The 27,345-nt window shown below is 40.2% G+C and overlaps 1 protein-coding gene across 1 annotated transcript in view; it reads right to left on the bottom strand.

Moving 5' to 3' along the window:
• The window catches only part of LOC143283111 (uncharacterized), a 109,422-nt gene that overhangs the window by 67,719 nt on the left and 14,358 nt on the right, over nucleotides 1-27,345 (bottom strand). The window contains exons 5-9 of the mRNA XM_076589224.1: nucleotides 24,566-24,651; nucleotides 10,357-10,485; nucleotides 8,765-8,872; nucleotides 7,126-7,194; nucleotides 6,358-6,450 (exon numbers count right to left, since the gene is read on the bottom strand). Coding sequence (XP_076445339.1) covers nucleotides 6,358-6,450; nucleotides 7,126-7,194; nucleotides 8,765-8,872; nucleotides 10,357-10,485; nucleotides 24,566-24,651 — 485 coding nt within the window. The remainder of the gene's footprint in view (nucleotides 1-6,357; nucleotides 6,451-7,125; nucleotides 7,195-8,764; nucleotides 8,873-10,356; nucleotides 10,486-24,565; nucleotides 24,652-27,345) is intronic.

The raw sequence follows: 27,345 nt of genomic DNA on the forward strand, positions 1-27,345 counted from the left end.
GAAGAGGCATTAGTCTTGAGACCAAGCTAAAGGTCTACAGAGCAGTAGTTCTCCCCACACTACTGTACGCCTGCGAAACTTGGACAGTGTACCAACGACATGCCAAGAAGCTGAACCACTTCCACACAACATGCCTCAGGAAGCTACTGAACATCAAGTGGCAAGACAAGACCCCAGACACAGAGGTGCTCGCAAAAGCCACCCTTCCCAGCATCTTCACCATCCTGATGCAATCCCAGCTTCGCTGGGCTGGACACGTGGCGCGCATGCCAGACCATCGGCTGCCCAAAAGGCTCTTCTATGGCGAGCTGCAACAAGGGAAGAGATCACACGGAGGTCAGAAGAAGCGGTTCAGAGATACTCTGAAAGTCTGTCTGAAAGCGTTTGATATCAACCCTGACTCCTGGGAGGAATCTGCAGTGGACCGTGACAAATGGCGCGCTGCTGTGCACAAAGGCGCCAGGTTGTGCGAGGCCAACAGGACTGCTGCAGCTGTTGAGAAGAGGCAGGCCAGAAAGTCACGGGCAAACAAGCTCCCTGACAATGATATGCCTGTCTTTGTCTGCCCCAACTGTCAGCGAACATTTCGTGCGCAGATTGGACTATTCAGCCATCTGCGCACTCACAGATAGATTCATGAGCATCCTTCCCCCCACCCCACCACCACCCTCCCCCCATCCCCCATCCCCCATCTGGATGACAACGATGGTCATCATCGATCTCGATGGACACACCACCACCACCATACAGTATTCATTATATTGTTTTATAAATACTTTTTGTATGTTTTATTAAATGGAGTTTATGTACTTTTTGTGCAGAGGCTCGCGCATTGTCGCGCGTTGTCGCGCATTGACGCGCATTGACGCAATTACAAGATCAGAATAGAGAAACTCTGAAAAACGATCTTGTGCGAGGTGTTTATTCCCTTTTCCTCCCCCTCCTGTTCTTCCTTACCCTCTTGAGGAAAACGCTGTACCGAAGATAGAACCCACTCCCAACAACTACAACATTTATAGCAGAGTACTTTATTCTGTGTGAGACAGGGAGCCAATGGAGATGATACAAAAGAAGTGATGTGCTCAGATCCTTTCTTTCTGAGGACAAGTCGGGCAGCAGAGGTATGTATGCGCTGAAGAGACAGAATGGATAAAGCAGGCAAACCAGACAACAGAGTTACAGTAGTCAAGGTGAGAGAGAATGAGAGAAACGACAAGTCTAGATGTTGCGTCAGTGGACAGATATTTCTGAATAGTCTACGGACTATACTTGATCAGTCTCACATTCAGTGAACATGTTGATGCCACTGCCAAGAAAGCGCACCAGAGACTCTTTTTACTGTGAAAATTAAAAAGTTTTAATGTTAGTTCACACATCCTTGAGCTGGTGTACAGAAGACTGATAGAAAGTGTCATGGCTTTCAGTATTGTGGCCTGGTTTGGTAATCTGACTGTCAAGTTAAAGACAAAATTAGGACGAGTTGTAAACCTGGCCAGCAAAATCATAACCAAGGCCCAGCAACAACTGAACACCCTATACCAATCCACTCTCAGCAGAAAAGCACTCCAAATTTTTAATGATTCCACTCATCAACTTAACTCCGTCTTTCAGAAACTCCCTTCTGGTAGACGATGTAAAATCCCTCTTGCAAAGAGGAATGTGTACAATAAATCATTTGCCCACTCTGCTGTTGCTGTGATAAATAATTCGCTCAAATAATGTTTTTATTCCATTGCCTGTGATTTGTTGATTGTTATGATAACAATTGTCTTTCTTCCCAATATGTATGCACGGATGCGTGTAAAGAAAGAAGTGAGGGGAGGGGGTGAGGGGAGAAGTGTGTGGATGCGTGTGTGTGTGCACGCACGCGTGCACGCATGTGCTCAGTATTATTGTTTTGCCAAAGAGAGGCGTGAAAGGGGTTTTACATGCTTTTAGTCTTGGTGGCAGTTTTCACCTTTCAACAGTGTTTTCATATCTTAAAGTTAAATTTGTCTTAATTTTCTTTTCATATGATGATTGATGTCTGCAGAGCTGTAAGGGAAGTGTGTATAGGTTATCTGTCTATCTTCATTTCATTTGTGTCTTAAATGTTATAATTATCTTACTGAATATTTTCCTTTTATACCAATGAAATGTTTCACTTTATCTTAAAATGTAATTTTTGTTTTCTTACCTTAATGTTTTCTTTTTACATGATAGTTCATACGTACATTGTGATCAAGGAAGGGTGTGCCAGTTGCTCATTAGTTTTTCAGTTTTATTTGTCGATGAGCATTTGTCTTTTTAAATGTTATAATTATCTTACTGAGTATTCTCCTTTTTATAATGATTGAAACGTACACATATGCGCATGCGCACACACACACTCTCACACACGCAGGCACACATGCGCGGGCGTGCACGTGCACACGCACATAACGATGCATGCACACGCACGGACACACACACAATACACACAGCTGTTTCACTCTAAATCATAATATAATAGTATCTCACCCATGTTTTTCTTTTTACACAATAATTGATGTGTGCATGGTGATCAGTGAAGGGTGTGTCAGTTGTTTGTTTTTTCTCTTTGATTTTTGCTGACGGGTATTTTATTTCAAGTGAGCCTAAAGATAATTTTCTGTTTTGGTTGAAGCAGACAATAAAGTATTTTGAATTGAATTTTGAACTGAATGCACCGCAATTGACAATAGCAGGATTGACATGTCTGATTGATAAATGTTTGCATGGACTGTGTGTTGTCAAGGACAACGCCGAATTTCCTGACTGAACTGGAGAGAGAGGGATGGATGTACTGCCAAGTTTGATTGTATTAGTTGTAATGGAAGAGAGTTTTTGTTTAGTTCCTATAATCATTGCTTCGGTCTTGTCCGCGTTCAATTGTAATTCATTTAGACTCATCCAGTTTTGAATGTCCAGGAAGCAGTCAGATGTTTCTTGCAAGAATGAGGACATATTTTCAGGGGTGTCACTCTTCTAAAGTTGAGTGTCATCAGCGTAAGAATGGGGACTGACTTTGTGGTGGTTGATAATTTCAGCAAGAGGAGCAGTGCACAGTGTGAAGAGCACAGGGCCTAAAACAGATCACTGTGAGACTCCATGTTCGACTTTAACGGGTTCAGACTGACAAATATCAATTATGATAGACTGGAATCGCTCAGTGAGATATGATTCTAACCAGCTGAGAGCAGTGCCATTGATACCAACTGTAAAATGAAGATGGGAAAGAAGTACTGAATGGTCCATTGTGTCAAAGGCGGCTGACAAGTCAAGAAGAGCAAGAAGGGAAATTTTTTCCTAAGTTGGACATTAGCTGTAGATTATTCAGAATGTGGAGGAGAGTGGTTTTGGTGCTGTGATCAGCACAAGGCAGACTGAAAAGGGTGAAGGAGACTGTTGAAACAAAGGTGGTTGTTGAGCTGCTTCAGGAAGGCTTTTTCAAGAAGTTTGGACAGGAAGGAAGGTTAGAAACTGGTTGATAGTTTTTCAAAATGTTTGAGTCAAGGTTGGGTTTTTTCAAAAGAGGCCAGACGATTGCAGTTTTGAAAGTGGATGGAAAAGTTCCATTGAGAAGGGATGAGTTAACAATATTGGTGATTGTGGGGAGAAGCTGTGAGACACACTGGGAAAAGACAGAGGCTGGTATAGGATGAAGCTCACAGGATCTGAATGTCATTTCTTTCAGAATTTCATGGACTTCTGTTTCAGTCAGGGGACTGAAGGAGTGGAGAGGACTGCCACTGAACTTGAGGATCAGGATGAGCAGGTTGGAAAGGCATTTAGTCCAAGCTGGTACGAATATTTTGGACTTTATAGAAAAATAAAGAGGAGAAAACATTGGGGAGTTCAGATAAAGTGTAGACAGAAGGAAGAAGAATCCTTTTTGCAGAACAAGATTTGAAATGATGGAATAAAGAGATCTGGTGGATGTGGCTTCAAGAATTGAGAAAAAAAGAAGTTTGTATTCACTGATGAGATCGTATGTTTGACTTTATTTGTTTTCAGAAGAACTGATTGTGAACTTTCAATTTTGTTGATCACCATCGCTGTTCCAATTGGTGACACTTGTGTTTTGCAATGCGAATGCCTTGTGTGTGTCATGGGGCAGAAGGCCTATCAGAGAGCATGCCAGCTGTGGGGAGTGCATGTTCATCCAGCAGTTGAGAGAGGACAGTGTTGTAATGTAATCTGTAGGTAGAGTACAGTACAGGAAGAAATTTTGGAAAGGCGTTCAGCAGCTTGAAAAGAAAATGTTTTAATGTTGATTGATTTAAAGTTGCGACAAGTAACGGATTCTTTGGTTCTGGTAAGTTTTGAAGTTTTAAGCAAGAAAATAATAGCAGAATGGTCAGAAGAAAGTTCGTCAGTTACAGTCACTGATGAAATTATGGCATCAGAGTCATGTGTGATGAACCAGTCCAAGGTATGGTCAGATCTGTGTGTTGGTTCTGTGACAAGCTGAGAGAGAGAATGACTGGACAGAGAGAGACATAGGTTTTGACATCAGTGGAAGTTTGGTAGTTGAAATGAAAGTTGAAATCTCCAAGGATGATAGGTTTGCCAGAACGAATGTTGTAATCAAGTAGTGTTCGGAACTCTTCCTGAAACAGAGAAGATGTCAGGTTGTTCGTACAATTAGGAGGAGGATGATAGAGACCACAGAAGATGACTGAGTGACCGGGAACACTGAGAGTGACTTCGAGCATTTCAAAAGAATTATGTGGAAAGGCATGCTTATGCAAGAAGGAAAGGGAAGATTCCAAGATGTCTCTGTGGAAGATGGCAATGCCACCTCCACGAGATGGTCGAGGAAGTGACTTGGTTTTGTAGCCAGGGGGCAGGGGCAGTTGGTTAAGTTTGGATTTATGACCTTGTGATTTTAACTAGGTTTTGGTAAGAAATACTACATCAAAGTTATTTTCAAAAATTAAAATGTAATCAGAAATATAGTCTGAATTTTGATCAGGGCAGACAGATTAAGCACTGAACAGACAGGCATGAAAGAGATCAGAGGCAGGCACAGGGAAATTTAATGGTGAAGCAGGTGAGTCAGACAAACAGGCAACAGAACGAGACTGGCAGTGGGAAGGAAGAGAAAGGTCCGGGAGTTAAAACAGGTGAGGGAGGAGTAGGAAGCAGAACAGAGATAATCACAGGGGATACATTTTAGTTTGAAAAATTGTCATCAGACAGGACAAAGTCACAGGAAGTAAAATTGTCAGCATGAATACATGTGCTGATGCTGGAAGCACCACATATAGTGGATGTGTCAACACACAACTGAACGAATCAGGGGCACTATCAGTAGTGCTGACATCACACACAGCGGGAGCAACATCGGACAGGTCAGCAGATGTGACGTTGTCAGTGACAGTCACGGCAACAGCAGAGCTGGCATCAGAGACAGGAGGACGGTCAGTGACAGGGGAGAGAGCCCCACAAACGGCAAAGTCTGCCCATTCTGGTTCCTCTCTCTGTCTTCTGTCTGCCAATGCCCTGGCTGATGATGCGCTGTGTCGTTTCATCGTGTAGTCTGCAGTGTTGTTTATGTCATGGCATACTTCGCAACACTCTAATGTCAATGAAATTCACTATGGTGAAAGTGGCAGTGCGATAGCAGAGGTCGGATGGTGTGGGAGGGCTGGGCACGTGAAAAACATGACAAAAGGCGGAGAGTGTCGTATGCAAAGCGAAGACGGTCATTGACACGATAACGAGGGTCAAGTGAATAGCATTCATCTGTGTCCCTTTGTAGATAAATGCACAAATATGACAAATGTTAAATGTACAATTAATTTTAGAGCAAATAAAAATAAACAAAACTGCTCCAACCTTCGTCGTCCTGGAAACAAGACACACATTGATATAAAAAATATCCAGATCTGAGCCTGATATACCAAAGAAACACACACATAAAGGTAGAGACCAACACAGCGCAGCCACTGGGTGCAAAGGCTGTTAACTCTCTCATGTCTGCATACAGAATGAACTTTCATGCGAATAGACATACACATAACAATATGTACAAATCCTTACAGGAAATCCTAAAAGTACATAATACAAACATTCCAACAAATCTCAAGCAGATACACACACACACACACACACACACACACACAACCTGATCTGCGATTTTTGGAGAAATCCACGTAATGCATGCAAATGTGTGTAATGTCCAATATGATGTTTTCCCATTTGCTGTTAGTAAAGACATCAATAATGAACAGCCATGAATTTGTATTCTTTGCAACTGTCGTGTTCCACTGTCAAATTTCAATACTATTGTGGTCTTCCACACCAGTTTCTTTAAAATAATCTGTACAAACAAAGGTATGCTACTATTCTTACCACATCCTTGAAATCTTCACTGTCGTCACTGTCAGAGGCCAGCTTGATCTGCCCTGAACCCAGCAGACCTCCCCGTTCCTCAGGATCTGAGTCCTGTGAGAATATCATTCACCTATTCTCAGAAAAGAAATGGTTCTTTCTCTTTGGAGGGGGCCAGGGGGAGGGCCAAGTGCATGCATTTGTGTGCATGTTTTATATGGGGTGCATGCATATGTGCATGTGAGTGTACTTGCATGCATGTGTGTGTGTGATGTGTAGGATTATGACTATAATGAGTATCATACAAATGTGTGTGATACATTTCATCTGCCTGTGGCCAAGTAAGAATGAGGAGAGAGAGTGGGAGTGAGTATGTGTACACCTGTATAGACCTGTGTGTCTACGCATTTATGCAAGTTTGGTCTCATCCCATACTGAGGTGACAAGACAAAATTTTCAAGACAGTAAGTCATCAGAAAATTCCTTGGTCTCTCCTGACATGTCCATCAGTGCTTTCATACCCTCTGCTCTTATACACACACACACACACACACACACACACGCAAGCACACTCACAAACACACACACATGCATGCAAACACACACACACACACACACACACACACACGCACACACATATCCATAGTCACACTCTCACACACACACACACACGAGCACACAAACACAGACATACATGTGCACGGAAAGACACTCATGTATTTGTCCTCACTCATCTCTCTCCTCGCATTCCTTCATTAAAAAAATATATATAAAAACCATGCACAGTACCACATAGACCAGTGGATCTTCTCTTCCCGAGATCTTGCCTGTTTTTGCCAACAGTCCTCGAAAGTCCCTCTGAAATATGAATCATCAAACAGCCACATTAGGGTTTAGGCACAAGCAGGTCTGCACATATGCTGACCTGGGAGATAGGGAAAATCTCCACCCTTTACCCACCACACCAGGTCCGGCCGAGAGATTTGAACTTGGGACCCTCAGGTTGAAAGTTCTGCGTTTTAACCACTTGGCTATTGTACCCGTCACTTACCACATGACAGATGTGAACAAGAAAATGACATTATTTTACAGAACAATGGTCATAATGACAGTGAAAATTGATATTCCACATGAAAATATGCACAAACAAAAGATTCTGTAAAAACAGTCTGTAAAGTTATGAAGTACTCATAGTAAAGAGTGGTAACTCTCTCCATTCACAAGGTTCACAACTTCAAGTCAGTGCTGCCTACGGTACCGATTCAGCTAGCACACAGGTTAATAAAAGGTACATTGGAACAAACCCAGACACTTCCTCAAAAAAGGAAGCGCCGGGCCTGCCTTTTTCCAATCATTTGACATGTGCACACAACAGCAAAGACAGAAGAAATGTGCAAACACAAATTTGCTTTTATTCAAGACTGGCATAGCCTCTTTAATCCTGAACAAGCCACACAGAACACATGGACAATACAGAACAAACACATGGTTGCCTCGGTGAATGGAGAGAGTTACCACTCTTTACTATTTCAGTATTTGTTAATCATTTCATCTCCTGGCCTCATTATTTGTTAATTTCCAGTTGAAAAACCACTGAGGCAACCATGTGTTTGTTCTGTATTGCCCACGTGTTCTGTGTGGCTTGTTCAGGATTAAAGAGGCTATGCCAGTCTTGAATAAAAGCAAATTTGTGTTTGCACATTTCTTCTGTCTTTGCTGCTGTGTGCACATGTCAAATGATCAGTATAAGGACAGGCCTGGTGCTTCCTTTTTTGAGGAAGTGTCTGGGTTTGTTCCAATGTACCTTTTATTTACCTGTGTGCTAGCTGAATCGGTAGCGTAAGCAGCACTGACTTGAAGTTGTGTACCTTGTGAATGGAGAGAGTTACCACTCTTTACTATTTATGAAGTACTCAACTATTTGTTCAGCAGTGCAAAAACACATCATTATTTCAGTGGCATCAGTTTCATTATATACTGGAACAACACCCACTGTTGGTAACAATACTGGCCTGCAAGTGCGTTACCCGCTGTGAAAATTGAAATGTGGAGAAAAATGCAAAAAAAAGCCTGGGGCATCATAATGCGAAAAAAAAAAAAAAAGCAGTGACCAAAACATGAAAACAAAAAAAACCCCGATGATGTACAAGAGCTATAGTGGCTGATGAAGTTCATTTCTTGCCACTGGGAGGTCCAAGGTTCATATCAATACAACTGGACCTTTCCTCCCCTTCACTGAATATTCAACAGTGATCTGATTTGCAAATCTTCACCAGAGATTTAACAGCATTTAACATGAGCTTACTACAAAATCTGAACTGATCCATCCCAACTTCTTTTGATTTTATGCCAATCCAATTTTCTGATGTCATGCGATCTAATCAGACAATTTTTGTTTGTAACTACACTGACTGAATGGTCTCCCTACCTCTTCCTCCTCCTCCTCCTCACCATAGATAGGCAGACTCATGCTGCTGGTCACATTGAAACTGGCCCGTGACTTCATGGATCCAGTGGTGGTCACACTGCTCATCACCTGTCACAATCACTGTTTCGCTATCGAACATCTGTGGCTGAAGCCCATCTGACGGATCAAAGATATCATAATCTCTATAGCTTTTTTTTAAAAAAAAGACATGTCACTTTCTTACTTCCTCATTTACCAACAAATATTTTACATACAAAAATCATATGTCTTATTTTCTCCTCTGTTTCTTCTCTTGTCACACATGCACAAATATATGCATGTGCACACATACAGAGCTGTTCATACATACTATAATACACACATACTCACTCAGTCACAACAGGTAAAACTAGTGGCTGAGTAATAGAGCACTGGTCTCCTAATCCTAGGGTGCTGCATTCCAATCCTGGGTTGAGGGTGAACAAAACATCTACCAGTTCAACATAAATGCAGACCTGCTAGTGCCTGAACCCCATGAATGCACATTAAAGATCCTGTAATCCAAGTCAGCGTTCAGTGGGTTATGGAAACATGAACATACACAGCATGCATAACCCAAAAACTGTATTGTTGCCAAAATAGTGTAAACAGAGTACACCTTGAAAAATGGAGTATGAAAGAAAAAAAAATCATCATCATTACCATCATCATCATAGTGAGAATATCAAATGCGGGGATTCATCTGAGCATCTAACATTGGATGCTGGACCGACAGCTCTTGAAAATGACCAAAATGTTTTCAATCAAACTGACATCTCATCTGACCACTTTTTTGCCTGGTCAGACTCAGAAGCAAATGTTTATTCCCAAGATATATATGCTTTTACGCACTTACATGCACCAATAAAATCATTTCAAGTCAGTATGTATACTTACTGCCCATTCTGAAAGTGTTTACTTGGACACTTACTTGGACTTCCCATTCAAGGGAACTAACCCAGACAGTCTTGTCCAAAATAATGCCACCAAAGAAAAAAACCCAAAAATGTTGCCAGGACAGTGTATAAGCCGACACAGAGGATAGACTCTTGCACCTAAGTTGGAAGGGGGAAACAGTCAGGACTTTCCATTTCAGACTGCTCTGGACTTGTGGAAGGCATGTAAATCAATACTTCTCTAGTCACAAACCAGAACAAAGCAGCCTTTAAAAATGTAAAGTCCAATTCATATCAACTAATCAAACCACTAAAATGAAGTTCTTTTAAGTTTCCATTCAAACTCTAATAAAGTTAAATTATATCAATCTGAAAAAAGTGTGTTTGATTACTGTCAGTTCTGTAAGACTTGTCTGTAAAGTTAATACAGATTTTTTTTTTTAAATGATTGAGTGTCTGAAAAGCAACAACATAATTGTTCACTCTGTCCCACAGATTTCCAAAATCTTATTGATTTTCCTTGAACTTAGATATGTGACCTAAGCTTCTGAATTTTCAGAAAATGTCCTGTAAATGTACCTTAAAACAAAATTTTTTTTTTAACCTTTATACTGACAGTGAAACACAAAAGAGACACAAAATAAATTCAACAAACACAGAGCAAACATAGCTGTGCACCTGCTGACTGCCCCCTACAGAGCCTCGCAGTGCCCCCAAGGACTCAGAGGACTTGAAGCTGCTCATTGTGCTGGTGCGGTGCAGGGCAGGAGTTCCCAAACTCTGCTCTGCTTTCAACAATGGCCCCAACTGAAAGCAGCATGCCAATAGCCCTCAAACACACACATGAAACTGCAGATCCCCATAGCCAATGGTTAGACAAGGCACACATCATCCACCTATTTCACCAGTAATTCAAATAAGCTAACTGGGATCTGTCTACATAAACAAAGAAACTGAGTGAAATTAATTATTCAATTTTCATTCTGGATGCAAACGAGAAGCAAAGGGTTATAAGGCTGACCCAAAGACATTTTCTCTCTCTCTCTCTCTCTCTCTCTCTCTCGTGTGTGTGTGTGTGTGTGTGTGTGTGTGTGTGTGTGTGTGTGTGTGTGTGTGTGTGTGTGTGTGTATGCAATTTCCTATTTGTTGATGACTTTGCCCTAAATGCTGCCTGAAAGCTGACATGCAACACTGGGTTGACAAGTTCTCTGAGGCCTGCACAACTTCAGCCTCATGATCAGCACATACAAAAATGAAGTTATGCATCAGCCAGCTCCAGGCAAGCCATGCACTGAACCCACCATCATCATCAACAGGCAACAACTAAATGCCTTGGGCAGATTCACATACCTTGACATATGCACACTTTCCAGATATGTCAACAATGATGAAGTGAATGCCATACTCGCTAAAGCGAGTGAAGAGTCTGATGCACTGCCTGTTATGGAGGCTCTTGCAAGAGACAAACTTGCCAAGAGAAGACGAGCAGTCCTGCAATGGGTGCCAATCCATTGTGGAATTCCAGGCAATGAGGCAGCAGATCAGCTCACCATACTCGAAGCTAGAGGAAGTCAACCAGAAAACAGTGTCAGCTTTGCAGAAAAGAAGACTTAGAACCATGAGGGATGCATATCACCTTGAATGCTGGCAGCAGGTGGTAATCATGAGATTACAAACTGGCCGCAGCTGTCTCAATGCCCACCTATTCAGTAAGATGTAACTGGCACAATCTCCCACCTCCTCTTGTGGTCTCAAATACAAAACACAAGAACCCATTCACTACATCTGTCCCCTCCTGATGGGGCTCAGAGACATTGTGTGGCCAACACCAACCATATCACACAACAAGCTCCATGGCTCCAGACAGGACTTGGAAAGGACAATGTCATTCATTAGCTCGGCTGGTCTGACACTGTGAAGAGGCAAACAAGAATAATAAGAATTGGGGTACCTCACAGAACTGTTCACCACATTCCTTCAGGTCTATCAGATGTGCCTCAAACTCCCAGTCAAAGCCTGGGTATCTGCAAATGGGTTTCCAGTCCATTCTGCAATGTCATCCAATGTTTTTTCTGTCCTCTCTTCTATCTCCCTCCCTCAACAGTACCTTGGAGGATTGTTTTGGCAAGGCCATTTAATCTTGCCAACATAGTTTTCTTGACTGATATCAGATCATCTTCATATGGTCCAATAATGATTTGGTACACTTGTTCACGGTGATATGATCAGTGTACAGATCTGCTCCTTAATATCTTGTTTTAACACCTCATTAGTGAATTCTTCTGTTCAAATCCACATTGAGGGTCCATATCTCACACACATACAGGAATATAGAATAAACCAGTGCACACAGGAGAGTGATCCTTTGTTACATGGGGATGATGATGTCCTCCCATACAGGTTTTAGTCTAGACAGTGCTGATGTTGTCTCTGCTACCCTTAAGAGGATTTCAGGTTTGGATCCTTTATTACTAATAATAGATCCTGGGTAAGTGAACAGTTGAACAGTTCCTAGCATTAGTCCATGGATAGATACAGCAGCAGTGATGGTAGCGTCGTAGCTCGCTATCAACATGCTATTTTCAGCACTAATTTCCATGCTATATCTTGTCAATCTTTCATCCAATCTTTTAAAAAGCTTGGTAAGTTCTTGCTCACTGCCAGTCAGGCCATCAGTGTCATCTGTGAAGAGATGGTTCAAGAGATTTCTTCCTCCAATGCTAACTGGGCTGACAAGATCGTCAAGTGTGCCAGTCATGGTGCGTTCCAGAAGTATATTGAAAAGTGTGGAAGACAGAAAGCAGCCCTGATGGACTCCATCTGAAGCATGGAATCTCTCTCAAACAGCACCCAGAGTGAGTACTGCATGATTTGCTTTGGAGTTAAGTTACTGGATTGTGTTGAGTGTGTGCCCAACGTTGGTTTTTTTCCATTTTGGCCCAGAGTACTCTTCTAAGGGTTATCTAAAAATAGTGTTTGTTTACTTTCTGTAATCAAACAGTGTATGACTTGTAACAGAGCGAGTTTTATGATAACAAGCTGCTTTGTACACAAATGCAAACTTCATGCATAATGTAACAAGAAAATGTGAAGTTCCAAATCTAATCTTTGACTTTGTTACTTCAAATTTGTATCTTTACCATTGTTTGTCTGTTTTTAGTATGTTCATGCATCGCTAGTAAAGCTTATTTTGTTGATAATATTTATTGTTGTAAAATCTTTTGTATTTTTTTGGTGTCTATGCTGCTCAGCATGCTTACAGACATATTGTATATGCACTATTATCAGGCCTGCCAGTGCATATACAATCATACATTTCATAAAAATAAAACAGACATGCATCTTTCAGAAACCCCCCAGAAATTTTATTTTATTCGCTTTTTTAAAATATTTCTTTAACCCCTTTGTCACAGATTGTATTGGTTGCCACCTTTGCAGAGTTTCCCATACATACACACACGCACACATACATACATATATATATGTGTGTGTGTGTCAAGTCAAGTCAAGATTTTATTTCATGATGGTAAATTGAATAAGCAACAATTGCTTTTTTACATCAAGCCATCAATGAAAATAATAATAATTAAAGAGAAGGGGAAAAAATGAAAAAAATGAGAAAAAAAAAAAAAAAAAAATTGAAGAAAAAATTTAGGGGAGAGAGAGAGAGAGAGAGAGAGAGAGAGAGAGAGAGAGAGAGAGAGAGAGAGAAACAAGCAGAAGAAGAGCAACAACAACAACAAAATGCATATATATATATATACAAGAATACTGTGATAAAGAAATACAAAATTGCATTTCCATTTCACACACACGCACACACACACACACACACACACACACGCACACACACACACACACACACACCACTGAATACAAATTCTCGGACACAATTACACCATGCCCATCCCACCCACATGCACATGTTCCCCCAATTAGTGCAAAATCCTTGCCAACACAAACATATACAAAACATTTCACAATTAATAGGAATATTAGACTAACAGGTCAAAATTTGTATTATTGTTAATTATTTTCAATGAGGTGATTCTTCAGATTTTTCTTAAACACGTTTTTATTTACGATACTTTTCAGAGTGAGTGGGAGATTATTCCATAATTTTCCACCAGAATACAGAAAGCTGGATTTGTAAAGGTTGTTTCTTGGTCTGGGTATGCAGAGCATGTGGTTGTGTCTGTGTTCATTAGTTTTAAATGTGTCTGCAATCTTTTTTGGAGCATTTCCATACATAACATTATGCATGCAAACAGCTTTGTTGAAGTACAGCCTGTTGTGAAAGGATAATATATTAAGTTGTTTATAGTCCATTGGGGTCAGAGAGTTCGGTTTCAACAATACTATTTTCAGTGCTCTTTTATACATACGGTGAATAAACTTCAAGTTTGTGAGGCTACAGCTGTCCCATAAAGTTGATGCATAATCGATTACTGGCAGAATATGTGCACAGAAAAAGAGCTTTTGTGAATGAACATTAAGGATCTTTTTTATTTTTGTTAGTTGAAGTATTCTATTTGAGAGACGTTTACTTAAGCACTTCGTATGATCAGTCCAAGATAGATCTTTATCAATAATGACACCCAGAATTTTATGTGAATCTACCTCTTCAATTTTATTGACGCCTAGGAATAGTGGTTTGAAGTTATGTTTCATTTTTTGTCTTTTTTGTCGTGCACATACATACATGCACTTCGTTTTCTGAGCATTCAAGGACATGTGATTCAAGTGTGTCCAGTCATTAAGTTTCTGAATATCATCTTGGAGTTCATTAGTTAGTTTACTGGCGTCTGAATTGCTTGAATGTAAGGATGTGTCATCTGCAAACATTTCACATTTAGATTTCATATAACAAGGCAAGTCATTAACATAAGTGGAGAATAAAATTGGTCCTAAGATGGATCCCTGTGGTACTCCATGATTAATAGATGTAAAATTTGAGGTTTGATTATTTATTGCTATTAACTGCTTCCTATCAGAAAGAAAAGATTGTATAAGGTGAATATACTCTGGTGGTAATTTATAAGCTTCTAATTTACGTAGTAACACGGAGTGATTGATTACATCAAAAGCTTTTTCAAAATCTATGAAAAGGAGACCTGTGAATTTATTTTCATTTATGTTATGTAGAAGACTGTCACTGAGTTGTATGAGGGCTGTATGACAAGAATGATTTTTACGGAAACCAGACTGGTCTTCATGGATTAAGTCGTTGTCAAAGAGATAAGAATATAAACATTTTTGCAAATGTTTTTCAATGGGTTTAGACAGAGCAGACAAGACAGAAATTGGCCTATAGTTAGATGGATCAGAAGAATCACCTGATTTGTACAGTGGAATGACTCTAGCCTGCTTGAATTTAGAAGGAAAACATTTCTTATCTATACACAAATTATAAAGATATGTCAGAGTATCTACAATAACAGGGGAAGAAAGCTTTAATATCTGTCCATCTAACCCGTCCAAATCTCGTGTGCCAGATTGTTTTAGTTGTGATAGGCTTTGACATACATCAAAAACAGTCATTGGTTGAAGACTAAATGGAACATGAATTTTCTTTGAGTCAATATACTGTTTTAGAATACTGAGGTCATTTTCACTGGTCCTGTCGCTTGGTATAATTTTTTCAGCAATGGTTGCAAAATGATTATTTAACTGATCTGCTGTTACATCAGTGATGTTTTGTTGTCTTTTCCCCACATGTTTATTATTCAACTTGTTGATGGCTTTCCAAATTAGACGAGAATCTTTTGTATTTCCTAACATTTTCTGAAAATAATTATATTTCGATTTACGTTTCATGGCGTTTACTTTATTTCTTTGTTTCTTATATTGTTCATTTGATCCATACATCTTCAAATAATCTCTATAATGAATTTCAAAGTCAATTTCTTTTGTTATCCATGGTGGTTTTGTTTCTTGTCTAACTCTTTTCCTAATAAATGGTGCATGTTTGTTATATACAGAAGAGAATGTATTTATCCAAAATTCGACAGCTTCATCAGGATTTCTTAACTGATATACATAATCTAAAGATGAGTTTGTGTTTGTGTGTGTGTGTGTGTGTGTGTGTGTGTGTGTGTGTGTGTAACTGTTTGTTAATCAGTCATGAGTAAATGTGTTTAAAATTTTGATTGATTGTCATCTTTTGTTGAAGAGATCAGATGAGTGTGGGAAGTATCTGTAGTTATCAATATATATAATCATTATTATTCATTTTGCCCTTTCTTTTATTGATTAAAAAATATATATAAACCCACATTCCAAATGATATAACCTGTTCTTTCTCTCATTGTAAGCAAAACACTGTCCGACCATCCGTAAAATATCACAGTTGTCAAGTTTTCTCAAAGTCTTCGTACTGTTGTTCAATAAACCTTTCTTTTGCACTCTTCATTTCCGGACTGATCTACTTGTTTACAGCACTGTACTTCTTTTCTTACTCAGTTTTCTTTTGTGGTTTTGGGCTCCTCCAAGGTATTGCTTGTGATCCATGGCTTGGATTTCCACTGGTTTATCCCAAGGACCTCTGTTGTTATTTTGGTCATCACTTGGTTTAAAATGTTTATGAGGACTTCAAGGTCTTCTTTAAGCAGAAGTAGTGGGGCAATTTTTCCTCCTATGAATGTTTGGAATTGTTCAGTGAAGTCAGGATCTTTCAGTTTAAAAAGATTGAATTTTTCCCTCTCTTGTTTTTCCTCAACCATACTTCAAAGTTCATCATTATATGGTCAAGGTCACTGCCAATATCAGCACCTGGAAACGTCCTTGTTTTTAGCCCTACTGATGCCAGACCTGTTCCAATTCCTCACAAAATAGTCTACGCTTCAGCCCTGTTGATGCCAAACCTGTTCCTGTTCTTCATAAGATAATGATTGTCTATCTGGCCATGAAACTGATGGTTTGGGGAGTGCCGTGTCTACTGTCAGGATGCTTTATGCTCATCAAGAGTGATAGCCAGAATCAAATCTTTATCACTGGCAAATTCTGGCAAGCTTAGTCCCCAATCATTGTTATTTTTTGTTACAGTGACTGCAGAAATTCCTCCAGTCTTCTTGGGCATCTAAACCAAACTTAGTATTCCAGTCATCCTCAACAATAAGGACGTCTTTCTTGTCAAACTTACTGATGACTAAATGAAGCCGGATGTAGAATTCTTCAATCTAGTTATAATCACAGTCTAATGTGGAGGCATATCTCTGCACTACTATGTTTCACTTGAAAGTGGTCATGATCCTGTTAGAAACAGGGCACCATTCTTTCCGTCTTTGATGACCAAAATCACACTCCATGCATATGTTTGTCTTCATATCCACTATAATACAGGACATGATTTCTTTGTACTTCTCCATTGTTTTTCAGTCTAACTTCACAGAGGCTGACAATGTGCCAGGTGTATCTGTCCATCTCATGGGTCAATTCTTTCAGTTTTCCAACCTGCTTGAGTGCTCATAATTGTTCCAGGTGGTGAATATGATGATATTCCTTCCAAATATATTCTGTGGTTTTCCCCCAGCTGAACATTTTTTTGTGTTCGCCTTGGTGGAGGTCGACAAATGGTGTGGTCATTGTCAATCCAGGCTAGAACTGATGCAGTATGGTTTGTGTTATCTTCTCTTTCATGCAGCTGGTCTTGGGCAAGTCAAATCTAGTGGAACCCTTCCCTTTCCAGATCAGATTTTCTTGCTGGGTCAACTGCGTATACTCCCCAAATATGGCAGGTGGTACAGAGTCACATGGTTTCCAGCAGCAGAAGAGAATCTCTGACCTGACAAATACTGAGAGAGTACCTCTCAGGTGCTGAGAAAGTACCTGAGAAAAACAAGACTTAAGGAAAGAGGAAAAATGACTTTCCATCACCAATCAGAAACCTCATTGGCCTGTGACAAAAGATACTGTGGCTAACTGGATCAGACACTGATCAGGCCTGGGAGTGATACCTCTCACTTTGGTGTACACAGTACTTGCTCAGGGAACACAAAAGCAGCTGCTGCAATGGTGTACCAGCTGCTACAATCATGAAGGCAGCTGGCTGGTCAGTAAAATCCACCTTCACTAGATTTTGCAAGAAAACAACTGGGCCTGAATTTGAACAAAGCTCCTTTCTGTCCACTCAGTGATGTTGTTTGCCCACTTCTTTCATTGTCTGCCTGGTCTTCTATTCCCCCTGCACTGTTCCCTCAAGAGTGATCTTGAAGAGGCCGTCAGATCTTGTCACGTAGCCATACGGTCTCATTTTCCTTTTTTTTCACCATGGTCTGGTCTACATACTGACCAACGTGCTGCCTGACTTTTTCTTACTTCTTCATTTGTGGTCTTTTTGTAAGAGATGCCAAGGAGTATCCTGAAGCATCTCATTTCCACTGCTTAGATCCTTCTCTGAAGCTCTGCTGTCAGAGTCCAGGACTCACATGCATACAAGAAAACAGAGAACCAGTGCATATTGGAGCTTCACACTTGTTCAGCGACTGATATTCTGGTCTCTTCATATGTGTTCTTTATATAGCATGTCTCGGGCAAGAAAAATCTGGCAGAGCCCATCTCTCTCCAGATCAGATTTTACTCCCCACATACAGCAGGTAGTACTGGGTTACATGGTTACCTCCGTAACACCCCAACACCTGCATTCAAGATAATACTGAAAACATATCTTTTCAAATTGTACTTTTCTCACTGAAACGTTTTCATCTGCATATGCTTGCTGTGATTTTATTCCTGGTCTGTTTTTCGTGATGCCTGGTTCCTTGGTGTTTATTTTTTACTATGGTGGATGTGATATGCTTTGCTTTGCTAAGATTTGTGCTTTTGTGATTTGAGACTGTGATGGTGCCTGTGTTGATTTGCAGATTTTTATGTCACTTAGTCTTACATATGTACATTTCAACTAATGTCATGGGACACTGTCTTGACTTTGTACATATTTTACGTCACTTCATCTTAAATTTGTATATTCTATTGTAAAGTGCGGTGAGCCCCATCTGAGATGGGGTTAATGTGCTATATAAGTCTGCATTTTTATCACTGTTATCATTATTATTACCAGTAGCGGAGGACAACCTCTGACCTGACCTTGACAAATTATGAATAATACAAAAAACTCATGTACATTAACCTCTCTAAATATTCTTGACTTAAGCATACTAAGCATGCCATTTAAATTACCACGATCATGCGAACAATCATCTTCTAGTATGCTCTGGATTTAACCCTTTTACCGCCAGCGAGTCTGGAGTGCAACACTCCCTGGTGCCAGCTGATTTTCAAGAAAGAGCAAGAAATTACACCTACCGATTTCAAATTACTATAACTTTTTCGTTTTTGAACCAAATGACTTCCTGTTTGTTTGTTTTTTTTAAAGTAAGAGGAATGATGAATTGTTTTTTGGAGCAATAAATGATGTTAGTACAAGTGAAATATTTTGATTTTTGTGTTAATTATTATGTTTTGTTTGTTTTTCAATACAAATTTTGCACTTCAACACATTACAGACATAAACAAAGACAGGTACAACATATACATCACTGCAATGCGGTTGAAAACAAAGCAAACTCACCAACTGAAGTCCAGCACAGCTATATTTCCCATGTAATGGTGTAATCCAGAATATAATCCATGGGAAACGCACAAAATGAACTTGCGATTTTGTAGAAAAATGATGATTTCTGTCACTTCACTTGAAGGTTTCACAGTGTCCTCACTTAAAATATCTTACTGTGGTGGAACTATATGTACACTGTACAACTATCTGATGAAAATTAAATACTACTAAAGTCAGAAAATAAATGAATGGAGGTAAAATATATACAAATATGTACACGTCTAAACTGTTCACTGTTGGAGACCGTGAATTTTTGTTGCTGCTGCTTTCCTGTAGTCCTCCACAGTGTGGTATAATTCAAAACACAGAGAGGGACACATGGGTTTGTTGCACTGCTTGCATTCAGAACGGGTCTGTGTCCTCTTCCATTCAGGGGTTCTGCGGTCACTGCACACGATGCATTCTGGTCGCTGGCTGTCGGTCCGCTCCTGCATGAAGTGTCGCTCTGTCAGTCGTCCTGGTTTTGGTGTGTCTGTTTGATGTCTGATTCTGCTGGTGGGAACAAAGCCCTCCAGCAGACCATCAATCACCTGTTCCCTGAACTGTCGTGCAGGAAGGACACTCCCTCTGGTCACTTTCTTGTGGATGATGTAGCCATTTGTGAGTGCCACTTCCTGCACACGGTGGTAAACAGCGTGGTACCATTTTGATACCTTGTGTGGGTAGGCATATGTCCCCAGCGGCTGGTCAGTGAGGTCAACATCAGCCATGTACTGGTTGTCGTCCTCAGCCACCATGGGTTTTTCAATGGTTTTGAAGCCACCCTGGTGTTTTCCTGACTTCATCCTCTTGTCGATGGTGTTGTCAGAATGTACTGAAGACAAAAAGGCGACATATTTAGTGTCATGCCACCCACACGCAACAATGCTGGTCACTGACTTCAGGAAGATTGGGTCATCACCCTTTCTCAGTCAACTGTTGTTTGGCAGCAAGGCAGGAGGCATGTTCTTTCTTCCAGGGCGTACTGTCCCACAGTGACCTATCCCAAGTCGCTGAAGTTCATGGACAAGGTTGGGCGAGGTGTAGAAGGAGTCAGTGAAGATGATGTGGCTGCTGTCCTTCAGTTCCTTCACTAGTTAGAGAACAACCTGCTCTGTGACACTAAAGTCTCCAGCTATCTGAAGACTGGAGAATGTCTCCTTTCCTGTGTATATCAAAAATTTCAAGGCGTATCCAGATTTTGCCTCTGACAAGCAGAATTGCTTGATACCGAATCAAATTGGCTTCAGAGGTAAATATTGTCGAAAGAAGATACGTCCTTTGAATTTGATCATGCTCTCATCTATGGAGAGCTGTTGTTCTGGGCTGCAGACCTGGCTGTAGAGTGGATCCACAATGTTGAGGAGAGGTCTGATTTTGAAGAGTGGGTCATACCCCTCCTCACCCCGTTGTACCTGCCTGGAATTATCACTGAAGTGGAGGAACCTGCTTATCAGCTCATACCTGTTCCTGGACATTATTGATCCAAATGGCAGGTTGAGCAGCCAGTATATCCGCCAATAGTCTTCAATTTCAGACTTATCACACAGCCCCATCGCAATCTGAAGAGCTGTGTATGCCTTCATCTCAGGAACAGTGACATCTTTGGCAGCATTCAACCTTGAATGTTGACTGAGTTCAGTGATGCCTGACAGCAGCTCCTCTGCATACAAGTTAGACTGGTCAGCCATGAGTTGGAATGCTGATTCTGGAAAGAACAGCATAAAGAAGTCCACTAGACGGAAGTTGTCAGTGTTGACAAGGACACCTGAAACACATGAGCACAAAAGAAGTAAAATACAATCAGTAATAATTATATAACAGCTGATTTATTATCAGCTAATAATAAATACTGCAAATAAAAGATAACATACTCATATTGTCATAAACAAGTGTACAAATAGCAAAAACATAGATTTTTACACAGGCATTGTTTTACGCAGTGTATCTCCATAATCTTCTTCACAAGAAAAAAAAAGGCTGACATGAAATATTTTTGTGGTAAATTAACATACTGTTCTTGCTTTTCAATGTCCTACACTTGTCTGTTACAATGTACACATAATAATTTTATATTTGCTACTAGTGTATGAACAGTGCACCTCTGATATGTCTGTATAAAAAATAAGTGCAACCTAATCTTAGTCACACACACTCCAGTGACACACATGTGAGAGCACACACACACACACACACACACACACACACACACACACACAACCACACCACACCACACACACAGCTCTTACCAGTTTTCTTTGTAAAATTTGGAAGCCATTCTGCAGGACAGTACGGATCATCCATATGGTACAACTCCCACTGAAACAAATCAGGGCTTGGCACAGCTGATCTACCACGCCCCCTTGCTCCTGGTCGTTGGCGTGTACCTGAGCTTGACCCACAACCACGGCCACGCTGTGTTGTTGGTCTCCGACATGACACAGACACTGCCAATTGAGTAACACACTCTTCCCCTTCACTATGACTGTCACTCACAGCTGCCGATGTGGTGGCCATAGCAGGAACACGTGCTCCACTCGTCTGACCACGCCCCGTACGCTCGCGACTTGGTACTTGGCTCGGTGCTCAGTCACCATCACTATCACTCCTCCCCCTCAAACAATGAAACTTCATCATCATATGGGTATTTTTCGCCCGAATCTTCATTCTGCTGGCCTGGCTGCAGTCTCAGTTGCTCTATAACATGCTCAGTAGTGAAGTAACGTTGTCTGCTCGTCGATGCAGCCATTTTGGAAAATGAGAAGATCGAAGATGCGGATAAAACTATAATAAAATCACTCAAAAACTTGCAGCAGCACTGAAAAGATGGCGTCAATCGATAGAAGGGGATTCCCCTGGTCAAATGCACAAAATATGGCCTTTCAAACCTCCCCAAAATAAGAGTGATTGGTTTGTGAATGACCTACCCTCTTTTGATAGCATTTCGGCGACCATGGCTGCCTCCCTAGCGGGTGCCAAAATGCAACCACAGCGGCCAAAGTGTTAACTGAGATGGAAATAGATTATTTACATCCAGTCCCATCCAAAATGCTAAACCCTAGCCAATGTGATTCTCACAGGCAAACAATTGCATTTAAAACATAAATTGGTTGGTATATATTTGTGATCTGAAGAATAAAGTATGGAACAAGCATTTCTATCACTTGGTGTAAATGTTCCAGAAACACATCAGAGTTAAATCCAAAACAAGGGTTAAAGCTACTGTGGGATAAGTATTTGCATGCTTGTGGTAATATAAAGCTATTTTCTGAAGAAAATAACTGTCTTAGGATCAATATCTCAAAACAATAAATGAAAGTCATCACCATTGTATTATAATACCAATGGATATGACTTGATGAATAAAACAAGACATCCACTCTTATTCTCTGTTTAATTTCTGCATTCTGTCAAAATGTATTTTGAAGGAACCAAATGCTATGGTTTGGCTTTGTGTTACTGAAAATGGAACACAAACTTAACTTGTGGAGATTATGGTTAGTTGACTGATATTCATCAGTGAAAAGCCATTTCCACAACTCATTCAACTGTCATTGGCAAAGCTCTCAATATTACATTTGTGTCGTGAGCAAATTAGAAAGCTCTTTCACAGTCTGTTTTCTGACCAGATGACAGGAATGAGTTGACTTTAATTAAAAAAAAAGTCATGATGGAAGTAGATCAGACACACATATACACACAGGCATACAGACAATAAAGGGTTATTACAAAGACTTAAAAGGCCACAAATCTGAAGTATTTCTCTTGTCTACTTTCATTATTGTCCATCTTTGCCAAGCCCAGTTCCCATAATAAATGTGATTGCTGAAAATCATCAATGTTGAAATCAGACAGACACGCACAGATACACACAAGCATGCAAACAATTAAGGGTTATTACAAAAACTGAAATGGCCCCAAAACCATGAAGTATAAAAGTACTCAAACCCACTCATTATGTTGGAAAATAGCATGTGCATCTTGTGCCACGCAGAACAACAAAAGCTTTAGTGCAATACCTGTTGATGATACCAACAGAAACAGCAAACATAGTGGTGCAATATGTATATTAATAAATTCCTTCTACCCATGTCTAATACTTGTGCTAATATCCACTTCCAAGCACAAGCTGCACTGCTTGTCCATTACCTCTCCACTGCCTGCCTGTTTTTTCTTCTTCCCTTTGTTCTTGTTACCAGCTGCCTCGTGTTCCTCTTCAACAGTTCTGTCAGCTTCAGCCATCCCATATGTCACCCCAATGCCTTTCTCACTCTCCTGTTCTTCTCTTGCTGGCTTGGAACTTGAACTTGTTTCAGCCATCAGTGATGAATCCACGAGAACCAAGTTACTGTCCCCTGCTTCACACTGATGTGCTAGTGCTGCTTCTACTTTCCCTGTGACACTAGCCTGTTCCTGGGGCAATTCAGTGGCACCCACCTCTGGTGGAGCAGTTGCATTTAGGTCTATCTGGTTTCCAGGTAACTGAGTGTCAGTGGTCTGATAAGACATCAATGTGTTCATGTCCATTCCATCCGGAAACAGCTCAGCGAAGTTCAGACCAAAAATGTCTCCTGAGGACACCTCACAGGCATTTATGTCATTCATTTCTGTGGGAATCATCTGACTGAGAAAAGCCTGCTGCATCTCCTCTGATAGTGGTACTTGCATTCCCTCTGGTAGAGATATCTGCATTCCCTCTGACAGAGGTACCTGCATTCTCTCTGGAGAAGGCACCAGCACTCCCTCTGGTTGTGCCTGCGTTCCTTCTGGCAAAACCAACATCTCACTGAAATGGACCTCACTGGCAACCTCAGTCTCACCAGTCGCTGATTTCTTGCCGTTCTTTTTCTTGTTCACATGGACACAAAAACACTGATGCTTGGATTCTGATATACAATACCAGAAGATAATCTAAAAAGATCTGTCAAATGTTATTTGTGAATAGTCCTTATGAACTTTTCAATAACCGATAAGATAAAAAGGAAATTATATTAACACAAACCAACTAAGAAACACATTAAGAATGTATGTTATTGTTAAAATACAAAACATCTTTCTACACCCATCAAAATACAGCTGTCAGCTAATTTCTGTATCGTGGCAATACTCATATCTCAGTCAGCATACAAGTTTACAGTATACATACACAGGTTTATCTTATGGTCAATGTAAAATGTGTGCATATTGTATGGCCACTATTAGTGAGCAAGGAATGCAAATGAGCACCCTTTATGCTGATAAACCAATGATGTACCCTATCCTGTCAACCAAGCTACTGACAGCAGTATACAATACCTTCCCACCAGTCTCCTTTTTGTCTTTCTTCTTTTTTGTCAGATCATCTTTCCCCAGTTTGCCTTTCTTTTTGCCAGCACCTGGCCCTGGTGACAAGAAAATATAAACACATTTCATAGAAAGCTAAAATGATAGTATTTGTTGTCACTTAAAGTTCACCAGCTAACAGTATCTAATGCTCTCCTGCTTGTAAAATACATGTATTACATAAAAAAGCACTGGTCATCTTTACTCAATCTTTTTTAAGTAAGTTCACTTGTACTGTTTTGAAAAAAATCTGTTTCAACACAGCAGCAAAAGAGAAACAAAAAATATTTTGCATCAGCCACTGGCCAGTCTTATAATCTTTCCACACAGGATACTCCAAGGAGTGGACATCAAGACCTGAAGGAAAGAGACACTGAAAATGTCTGTCTCCATCTTTTATGAAGAACAGAGCAATGGCTGAAGAAGGGTCATCAACCTCCAAAAAGTGCATATATCAGAGTCCTCTGCAGAAAAGTACATTATGTGCAGATCTCACAGCTTGCTATGTACAGCTATTTCCTCATGTGGATGACTGTAAAGAACAATTGACTTATTATGGTTTGATTTACAGAAGGTCATGTTCATACCCAGCCCTTTCACTCCTGCATCACTTCACACCAAAAATTTTAGATTTAGAAAGACAATAATTACTTGAGATTTTGAAACATCATATTTTCTTTAATCAAAGTAATATAATTTGAATACTGATACTTAATGTCATTTCACAGGTCGTCCATTACTGTCCAGCTGGTCAATGTCACAAGGAGCACAATTCATAATTATAATACATATACCTCCTACATATTTAGGAATATAAAAACTATTTTAACGAGACCAAAAAAAATATACCAGAGCAATGCTCAGGTGTAGAGCTCAATGAGTTAATGTCATTTAATGAGCCGTCCATTCCTGTCCAGGTGGTCAATGTCACAGAAAGTGCAACACCACAAAACCAGTTTTAAGAAATCCAAATGGAAGTCCCAACAATCACAATGCATGCATACAGTTCTGTGAACTACGAAGCATAAGACAAAGAAAGTCTGTTGATGACAAAGAAACAAAACTCCAGCACGAGTCCACACAGTTATAGATGTCGAGACTTCCCAACACTAGGGCATAGCAGAAGTCTCTAGGCAGTACAAACAGACAAAAGAACCAAAGATTACTCTAAATCAGCAGAAACACTTTCCACATGTCCACCTTCCAATGAATGTCATCACAACTATCTTCCTCTCAAACTGAAAATCAGTTTCAACAATTTACAATATTTACAAATTTCTGTTTCCTTTTCTTATTTTTCCTGACTTCTCTTTTTGCTATCACAACTAGTAATCCTAATGTTGCATAGTACATCAGCATATGCCTGCATTAAACAATCTAAGGAGAAAACACACCAAACATTGCAATTAAGATAACACAAACATCTTTGTTCCAGACTCAACATGACTTAACTGCTGTAGGTTCTTTTCCCCTGTGTGTATGTGAATGCATTCTGCAAATGGAGCACTGGTTTATCATCTCATTCAAAAGACTAGTTTCTGTTTCTGTTTCAGTTTCATGATGTCAGAGTGTGATCCATGCATATGCTCTTCTTATGCTCACTGCAGTTACTTTAGCACAAGTCACCTCTCCACATTGTACTTAGGCACTCCGTCATCCACGATAAGCTTGATGTGCTAGTTTAAATGTTTGTCATTAGCGGTTATCCCATGGAAGAGTGCCTGTGAAGTGAGAGTCTCAAACTGGATTCCAGCTGGGACCAGCTATTTTCATTTCCATTCACTTGTCCAGACCTTGACTGGTGGTCTAGTTACTCATCTTTTGTTTGATTCTGAGATAATAAACCAAGGTCCCTTCTGCAACATGCACATGATATGATTAAAGATATGTATGTTAATTCTAAAATTCCAACCAATTCACACTAAGGTCTCAGCAAAGAAGTAACTGTATGGAAGGGAGTTTACCAGGGTAGTACACTAAGTACAACTTAATTTTTTTTTTAATGACATTGTAAAACATTTGGAAAATAATGAGTCTCTAAAAAATTCAGTGTTTCACACCGCATGTTTATTATATGCTGACGGTCCAGTTATTCTATCTTTTAACATGAACTGCATTATGATGGAAATTAAATGATTTGAACAAATATTGACACTTAATTAAACATCAGGAGAGAAAAAAACAAAAATGGTAATATTCACAAAATCAGACCAAAAAATACCAACATACTTTTTACTGTGGGGGTGATATAATACAAACAACAGAATGATATAAATATGAGTTATATTCCACATAAGTGGAAGGAAGTTTGTTGAAATACAGGAACACTTAACTAAACAAGTAAACTTCTTCTTCTTCTTCTGCATTCGTGGGCTGCAACTCCCACGTTCACTCATATGTACACGAGTGGGCTTTTAAGTGTATGACCGTTTTTACCCCGCCATGTATGCATCCATACTCTGCCTTCAGAGGTGTGTATGCTGGGTATGTTCTTGTTTCTATAACCCACCAAACGCTGACATGGATTACAGGATCTTTAACGTGCGTACTTGATCTTCTGCTTGTGTATACACATAAGGGGGTTCAGGCACTAGCAGGTCTGCACATACGTTGACCTGGGAGATCGTAAAAATCTCCACCCTTCACCCACCAGGCGCCGTCACCGTCACGCTTGATTTGAACCCGGAACCCTCAGACTGAAAGTCCAACGCTTTAACCACTTGGCTAATACAAACCAAGCAACTCGTACAGAA

This window comes from Babylonia areolata, chromosome 6 (assembly GCF_041734735.1).
Source record: "Babylonia areolata isolate BAREFJ2019XMU chromosome 6, ASM4173473v1, whole genome shotgun sequence".
NCBI lineage: Eukaryota > Metazoa > Mollusca > Gastropoda > Neogastropoda > Buccinidae > Babylonia > Babylonia areolata.